This window comes from Leptinotarsa decemlineata, unplaced genomic scaffold (assembly GCF_025532065.1).
Source record: "Leptinotarsa decemlineata unplaced genomic scaffold, Ldec_3_MD MMD2_tig00026328_RagTag_RagTag, whole genome shotgun sequence".
NCBI lineage: Eukaryota > Metazoa > Arthropoda > Insecta > Coleoptera > Chrysomelidae > Leptinotarsa > Leptinotarsa decemlineata.
Window position 1 is genome coordinate 25,941,724 of NW_027412688.1, and position 9,227 is coordinate 25,950,950.

At 34.1% G+C, this 9,227-nt stretch overlaps 1 protein-coding gene across 2 annotated transcripts in view; it reads right to left on the reverse strand.

Moving 5' to 3' along the window:
* Positions 1–9,227, reverse strand: part of sbm (L-type amino acid transporter sobremesa) — a 142,363-nt gene that overhangs the window by 82,683 nt on the left and 50,453 nt on the right. Inside the window, exon 1 of one of the 2 annotated variants that reach the window (XM_074182485.1) lies at positions 3,752–4,196. The exons of the other annotated variant lie outside the window; for it this stretch is intronic. Within the exon in view, the coding sequence (XP_074038586.1) occupies positions 3,752–3,779 (28 nt within the window). The 5' untranslated portion in view covers positions 3,780–4,196. Of the gene's footprint in view, positions 1–3,751; positions 4,197–9,227 lie in introns of those variants that run through there. 2 annotated transcript variants of the gene reach the window in all.

Here is a 9,227-nt window from a genome sequence, read left to right on the forward strand (position 1 = left end):
TGAATATATTTTAACAGTTCGCTCTTGAAAATCTCCAATGATAGAGTAGTGCCTAGTAGAATGGTGATGAATGTCCTTATCGAAAGTTATTAATGATAGCAAGTATTGTGGGTTCATTTTATTTATTATTTTATAAATGAAAACCATGGAACAATAAAATAATTTATCTGCTCTACAATGACTGAGAGCCATTGTAGAGCAGATTGCTTGGTAGAATTTGGTGTATATCTATTACATTTTTAAATTATTCTCATTCCCCGATTTTGTAGTTTTTATATTTGTTGCACTTTGTTCAAATTGAAAGAGAATAAAATAGATGCACAGTAGTCAAAATTTAGTTGGATTATTGATTTATATACTGTAATTTTTGTATTTATTGATAAGTTATTGGCGATTCTTAGGAAAGAATATAATTTTTTTGCAATCTTTTTTTCAATATACTTGAAGTGGTCGTCGAATGATAAGCAATTATCAAGTTGAAATCCCAAATACTTCACATATGTTACTATTTCTAAACGTTCATCTTCAATCATTATATTCATGTTGTTTGTATTTATTTGATTAAATTTGAATTTAGTAGTGATTATCAATGCTTTGGTTTTTTCAACGTTAAGTTTAATTTTATCGGTTTTCAGTTATTTTTCTGCTTTCTCTAAAACCTTATTCATTCTGCCAACAGTTTCTTCTAAAGTCATTCCAGAACAGGCCAATAAGGTATCATCTGCAAATTAGTTGATGAACTCACAGTTTGTAAATAATTGTATATCATTCAGATACAGAATGAATAATAGGGGACCAAGCACACTACCTTGTGGTACTCTTGTGTGATTTGTTATATATGATGAGAAATAACCGTTCAAACGTACTCTCTGTCTCTTATTTGATAAATAATCACTTATCCATTCATAAACCATCCCCTCAATCCCATATCTTCTCAGCTTCTGAAGCAAAATACTTCTATCAATCATTTCAAAGGCCCTTTTGATATCTAAAAAGACAGCTACAATATATTTACCTTTATCTGTTCCAGTAGTAAATTTAGTTAGCGATAACTGTAGTGATATTTCACAAGAATGTTTTTTTCGAAAACCAGATTGATTGATAAACATGATTTGATTTTTGTCAATAAACTCTAATAATCGATTATATACTGCTATTTCTAAAACCTTCTCTATTGGCGGTAAGGTATTAATAGGACTTAATTCACTTGCTTTTATATTCATATCAAGGCTGCAAAGGCCAAGAAGGCTCCGGGGGTCGACTCAATAACCAACAAGTTGTTGAAGAGACTCCCAGAGAACTGCGTTGAATTTCTTTCAAACTTAATTAACAGTTCGTTGGCCCTCAGACACTTCCCTAGAAGGTGGAAGCATGAGATCGTCGTCATGCTCCCAAAACAGGGTCAGAACAAGCTGTTCCCGCAGAATTATCGCCCGATCAGTCTACTTTCGTCGGCGGCTAAGCTGACTGAAAGAGTTGTACTGCAAAGACTCAACGAAGAAATTGAGGACCGAAATGTTCTGCCTAACGAACAACAACAAAAAAGTGCATATTGTGCTTTTAGACATTTCGAAGGCCTTCAACCGAGTATGGCACGAAGGTCTTCTGCACAAGCTAAACGCGTTCGACCTACCTCGGGGCCTGATCCGGTGGATCGGGTCTTTCCTGAAAGACAGAACTTTTCAGGTCAGAGTAGAGGGCTCTCTGTCTGACAGCAGAGAGATCCTCGCTGGAGTGCCACAGGGGGCCGTGCTCTCTCCGACGCTGTATTCACTCTACACCAGAGACCTGCCTAGGTCTGAGCGAGTGAAGATATCCCTGTACGCCGATGACACGGCTCTTCTCTCATCTTCCATGAGTCGAGAGCTCGGCGTCGTCTACATGCAACGTGCATTGGACGACCTCGAGCGCTGGTACGCTGCGGCAGAATGGACAGATGTGACTGCCAAGTTGTTGAATCTGCCAAAGCCATCACTTCAAATAGAGATAATTGATTTGCGAGAAGATGTGTCTTTGCAAATGTATAAAACGGTATCCACTGAAGAATTTAGGGCCAAACATGAAAATTGCAAGAAACTAGCTATGAATTTGGCCACTATGTTTGGCTAAACATACGTATGTGAAATATCTTTCTCAAAATTGAATTTTTTGAAAAACATATATCGTTCGAGTTTAACGGACGCCCACGTAGAAGATACACTTGAATTTGCTGTTCCTATCGAGAACCAAACTATAAAAAACTGACTCAAGACCGTCAGTGTAGTTTCTCACATTAATTTCAGGTCTTGTGTTTTATAATTCGGAATTTGATTTGAGATCAAAATAATACATAGGTAGCACCTAATTATTATCAACTGTTTTTTCTGAATCTCGTTGAAATTTTCCCATAGTATCCGGACCCCATTCAAAACTACTTGCCGACCCCTGCCATTACCTTTCTAGACGAATGTTGTGCTTTCGTGCACTTTGGACGAGGTTCAACAGTTGCTCTCTACTCAGATGATTCCGGAGCGAAATAATGGATCCATGTTTCATTTAGTGTCACATATCGATGCAAATATTTCTGTTTATTATGTGGCCAATCACTGCTCAGAATCATCAAGACGTTCTTGTTTTTGGTCAACAGGGAGCTCTCGCGGCTCCCACTTTGAATAGAGCTTTCTCATAATCAAATATTCATGCAATATGAAGCTAACCCGTTCTTTTGATATCTTTACAATGTCAGTTAACTCACGCAATTTCACTCAGCAATTTTACGAAAAAAAATCCCTCTGCCAGAAAGTCACTGACAGGGAAATCTTAAAAATTCGTTAAAAAATATGTAAACAGTCGATTGGTAAAGACTATGATATTCTGAAGATCCAACATAAAATTTGCCAATTTCACCCCGAAATATGATGGAATCGGCCGATACTTGATGAAAATCCTTAACTAACGTATTCCAAAAACACTTTATTGTGAGATTTTCACTAAATTGTTTTACAAAAACGCAACACGTGTTTCGCCATACAATGGCTTCATCTGGCGTGTTGAAAGACACGCCAGATGAAGCCATTGTATGGCGAAACACGTGTTGCGTTTTTGTAAAACAATTTAGTGAAAATCTCACAATAAAGTGTTTTTGGAATACGTTCACCCCGAAAACTCATTCCATAATGTACACCTATGAAAATTCTAATTAATCGGTATATTGTTCATGAATTTTGTTTAGAATGAAAAAAAATTATTGGAAAAATAAAATTTCAATATTCAGTTATCGTGGAATAAACCAATTATAAACATTTTATTGCTCCAACCTCTTATTTTATTTTTAGTCAAAATTTATAAATACAATATGTTACTAACTAATCAGACTCTTCACACATATACCTGAGAAGAGTCTCTGTTGATCTTGAAATACTTATTTTCCAGGTTGTGCAAGGTTAAGAACCATAAAAACAAGAACTTTTTTATAGTCAAAAAGAAGTGAATTTGTCTCGTTATTTTTCGTAATATTTTTTTTAGATTTGCTTCACTTCACGTATTAAGTGTATACCAAAAATGTTTTGGAATTTTAATGAAGATCAGTTAAAGATAATTTTTCTTGATTTATCAAAAATTGATGGGAGATATCTATTTGTATAAACGACAACATTTTCTATTTGTCGGGAGCACAATTTTTCGCATCAACATTGACTTGTTTACCTGACGATTGGGCAACATAGATAGTACCATCATGTACAGGTTGTGAAACATCATGAAAACCAGTTACCTTCAATATTTCCAGCAAATATTTCCATTGATCATATTCCGTAAACACTCAAGATAGAAATAACAGTCTTCACAAAGCTCACTTTCCAAATTTCTTATGCGATAGTATCGCATAAGTGGCGGGAAACCTTGACTCGATTGAATTGACCTAACTTTAAGGCGCTTTGCCAAAATCTAGCATTATTTTTGAGGTTCACTGAAGCAAAACAAATCCCGCACAACCAAACCGTATCCAGCTTGGATTAGACAAGTTTAGATATCAGCAGAGTCTACGTGAATGAATTGAAAACTAAAATAACTCGGAGATCACAAAATGATTTATCAATAGATATAAGCTCATTGGGTTTAAGCATTTAACGGCGGAAAATCCGACTTTCCTGTGAACAACGATAACGTACGAATAAGATAATGTTTTCATGTGTCGGCGCTTTGAGTATGTAGGTATAGATTAACTGCATTTTTGCGTTTCGTTTACAGAGAGGCGTACATTTCATTTCCCCTCCAAGTTTACGGTCTGGGCGGACGTTTCGCTCATTCACAGAAACTATACTTATTTTCCCTTAAAATAGTACATAACATACGAAGTAGGATAAGAAGCCTATTACCCACGAGTGAAAAATCGTAAGCACGAGGCGTCAGCCGAGTGCGATAACTCGCGAGAGGACGTAATTGGGCTTATCCTCGAGGTGCGTACCATACTTTTTCTACGACTAACCGTACAAATAAAAAGTACAATAAATTTGTTTGAGATTATGGCTTTGGATAATAAACTCATTCAGTCAGTCAGTCAGAACACAATTAAATGTTTTAAAAATTGGTAACAGTATTTCCCACAAATTACTTTATAAGGATTCATTTTTTTATACTTATGCACATTTATAGTTAGATTATTACAATTATTCAGAGATTTTTCGCCGTCGATGTGGGAGGAAGACGGTCTTATTCCGTTTTGTTGAGAATTTGTAACTGTGGGGATACGAATGTTTTCAATACTATTTATGATTACTTTTGATGTGTTTCTCATGGATGCCATAGAATTATCTACATAACTTTCGGCTGCAGTCTGACTTTTCCAGCCACCATGGCGCTTTAATGCCATTAGGTCACTTCCTCCATCAACTAGGATGGTTACAGATATGCTGAAGCAGTGTCCAGTATATGTTTCTGGATTTTCCAATTGTAAAAATTTGGCAATAATTTTTGGTAGTTCACCCAACTTATTAGGTCCAACATTCTGACGAGTGCATTTCCCATTTTGATAATCAAAAGAAAATTGTTAGTTGTCAACATTTTTTGGTCTCAGGTTCATGTACTTTATACAAATATTATAGAAATTGCCAGAACATAAATGACCTTTTGGTTTCATTTGATGTGTAGTTCTTGACTCATCTTCAATACGATCTATTTGCATATCTTTCAGTTCTTTTTTTCGGCATGCTCCAGAAATAGCAATAGAAATACATTTAAATTATTATATCATTTAAATTATTATATCATTTAATTTCACCACTACCCTCCAAGAAATATTACTGATATATAATTATATCATTCACGTAAAAAACTTCCAGCAGTGGAATTTGACCGCGGGTTATAAGAAAAATATATGCTGAGCTATTCTGGCGATTACCGATGTGTTTTCTGATAGTGATATGAGTACTAAACATAATTGATATTTACTTTATGAGTGAATAAATACATTTTAAGAGTTTTAAATAATATAATAATGTCAAACACGAATGCTAACAGGTATTTTTTGGTCTGTAAAATATTTTCAATTTCTTTTGCTTGGCTGTTATAGTTCATAGAATTGACGGAAGTAGACTTTGCTTTAGAGGCGTCTGGCAAATGAAATATGATTGACTTTTGGCTGGTGAGGTTGAATAATTCAGTTTTAACCTTTATGTTGTGTCTTGGTATTTCAAAAATTGTTGCAAAAATTTCATAAAAAATTATTAGAAAGAAAAAGCGGAGTTGTGTTACCTTCGAAAACAAATATTTGCCATCTGGAGCTTCCTTAATGAATTGATTCAATTGTTCACTGGTGAGCGTTTTAGAGAGGCCGAAGTCCACATTTTTCTTGATATTCAGGGTACTTCTCAGCATTGAGTAAATTACCCATAATGACGATGGTTTCAAAGTTTTTGCTAAATCTTCGAAACGAGAAAAACGTTTTCGGAAAACGAAGTTATGTTTTTCTTCTCTCTCCAACTCATGAAATTTTCAAAATTATATTCGTATTTTTTTATAGATTTTGCTGGCAGCAAATTATTCATCGCAATATTTGTTTGCTCGATAATATCTGGTGGGGTAGCACAAATTTTTTGATCACTCATTTTTACGAGATACTGAATGACAGCTTATAATTAAAACAAATGGTTGTTGACAGACGGATATAACTAGATTCATTACCAACCTATAAACTGTTGAACAATAAATTCACTGAAAATATGATTTTATTTCGATTTTACAGAGAATTTGGAGAGGAAATTCACTGATTTTGGCTTTTGGACAATTGAATGACACTGACAAAGGTCCTATTCTGAACGACTAATTGATTATATTTGTACGACTCCGCCCTGTTGAAATTTGCGGGAACTTTCACGAGAAAATTTCCCGTGAATGTCTACCCAAAAACGATTTTATACGTGTCTAAAAGTGAGAGTGTACTGTAAGATATAAATAGAGGCCAGGTTTGGAGTTAGTCTGCTTCATCTACTGAAGACGCCAACTTGGTTGGTGAAACGCGCGTCAAGAACAGTGTTGCAGTTCTGGTGTTTATGAACAGTTCTTGTTTTGGATTCATTCTATGTTAGAGATTCAAACTACCATACTCATTCTCTGGATAAATATCCTCTCTCCGTTTTTCCCACATGAGTTTCTGATGAACAGTACAAAAATGTATGAACTGGAAGAAACTGGAAGAAACAGTACTAGTTTGTACATCAGGACCTTTGATGTATTTATCTCACTCTCCTGGATATAACTCGAATTGTCTTCAAATCACTTGCCTGAACCAGTGTCTCAATTCGGTTCCCTACAGCTAAGGTTATGCAGCAATATTTTGTTCATGTATCATGTGTCCAGTGAAGAACTATGTTGTCATTCAGAGTTGATCCCTGCTGTGCTGAAGTTTTTTCTCAGGTGATCCCTTATGTGTCCCCAGGTGTTTTCCCAGCATCCTTTATGTTCTTTATCCACCCAGTTCTTTGCCAGTATCATAGATTTTGGTAGCCCAAGGTTCGGAGCCCATATAAGAGCTGATGATCCGTGTCTTGCACGTGTATGATTATCCAGGCACCTAGTATAGAATAATATTTTTCTGATTAGCCTGTTTCTCCTATTCATCACGGCATTTCCAGTCTCGTTGTTACTCGTTGTTTCATATATTATTCGAATGCAGATTGAAAGTCTGTATTGAGACTATTCGTTGAGGTATCAAATACGTATTCTTCGCACATAGTGAGGTTGCATGCAATTCCACATGAAACACGGATGTTTATGTCTATCCGAGCGGATAGTTGTAATGATGTTAGAGGCTCAGAGAAGGTTTTGATTATATGCCTACAGCACCTTCATATTCAAGAGATTTTCAATGGGGTAACATTCTAGAAGGTAATTCATTCAGATACTCATATCACTTTATCACTGTACGAAATATTCTAGAAAAAATATATAAAATAGATGTTATTGATACAGAAACATTATAATTTTTACCTACGGTCATATATTTTGAAAAACATATCGTGGGGTAAATAGTAGTATACCATACTTCAAGAACATCGCAAAAATGAAGTGAAGACAATCGTTAGATTGGTACAGGATCAAAGAAATACAGACTATACTTGTAAATATACGTCAGATCTAGAGCAACGCACGTTGTACTTAACAAATCAACATAATTAGAAAATTAGTAAAACTTAATCCTTACAACTTATTTACAGCATTTATATACTTCCATATGAATCATTAAGAATAAATGGGTTCTTAGTTGTTATTTTTGAGTTTGTTATTGCTTATTATTAGGTATTTCTTATGCTATGATATGATAATTTCCTTGCAATCATAACAATTATTGTATCAAGACGACCTTACTCAAAAATTAGTACTGAAAACTCTTTCAATGGCCCTCATTATCGGAGATAGTCATATGTTCAAAATTATATAAAATGCTGCATTAACTCAGTCCATCTTCTGGTGAAGCTAACTTAGCGAAACGCTCGTCGAGAGACAGTCATTATCACCGTAATTTCCATTATAAATATGTACTTTTTTCTCTGATGGAAATTTTACATTTTCATTTGCAATTCTACATTTTCATCTTGAATCATTTTCTATTTTTGTCATTTTTCTACAACTTTCTGTGATTCGTTTCGGTTAAAATAGTTCAGATCATTTCAACGAGCGGTTTTCAGAATTCAAGTAACTCGCCATAATCCTAAGCCATAATCCTAAACTTTCCAATTTTCATTATGGAATTCTTAGTTATTATCCATCAAAACAAAATTATTTATTACTTTTAACTCAAAATTTGTTTTGTGTGTTTTTCTGTTTTTGTGGAAATGTCATATCGGCAGCTTTTCTGTTATGAGTACATTATTAACGATTTGATAAGAACATTAATTAATGTTAATAAATGCACACCAACCTTAATATAATTATTTTCAAAACTGAATTAATGGAATGTCAGTCAATATAATATATATATATATATATATATATATATATATATATATATATATATATATATATATATATAACCTTTGTATGCCTTGCTTGATGAAAGTTGCACCGATACCAATTTTTGTGGTCTGTGGATAAATACGTCGGCTAAGACTCATACACTGAAAGGTAAAACCTCATTGATTCTTCAATCGCACAAGTTTCAATTCTTGTATAGTTAACGCTTAATAACGTACTTAAAACTTGTATACCCATATCATAGTCAATTGATATAGTTGATGAAACAAAACTTTCAACTTCTTCTAACCTACTGATGTGTCACGAGTAAGTTTGAAAAACGAAAAAAAGATTGTTTTCACCAAATATCAATCATTTTTATCACAGCTAAATATCAATATTATTCTTCATTTATATCATTTTCTTTTAGAAGGAAGGTTCATGAGTATAAATTGGTGACTTATGCAGTTTCCGTCGGCTTTGCAATTTCTTAGATTGTTAAAGTTAAAAAATTTTCATTCATTATCCATTACTCCATCATTGGGAACTATTTTTTATTTGTTTCTCTGATTGGCATTCCATTTTCAATTCAACATATTTTCAAGATACTCCACCACTCTGCTGAATGTCCATTGTTTCCATTTTCTGAAAAATTCTCTCAAAATACTATCTTGTTGTCTTTGTTCTGTGTTTGGTGAAGATTTCTTGATAGTCTTCGTTTTTATCTTCTTCATTCGTTTGCGACATTTTTACCATATCTGATCTATATGTATATCATTCATAACTGTCTTAATCTCTAG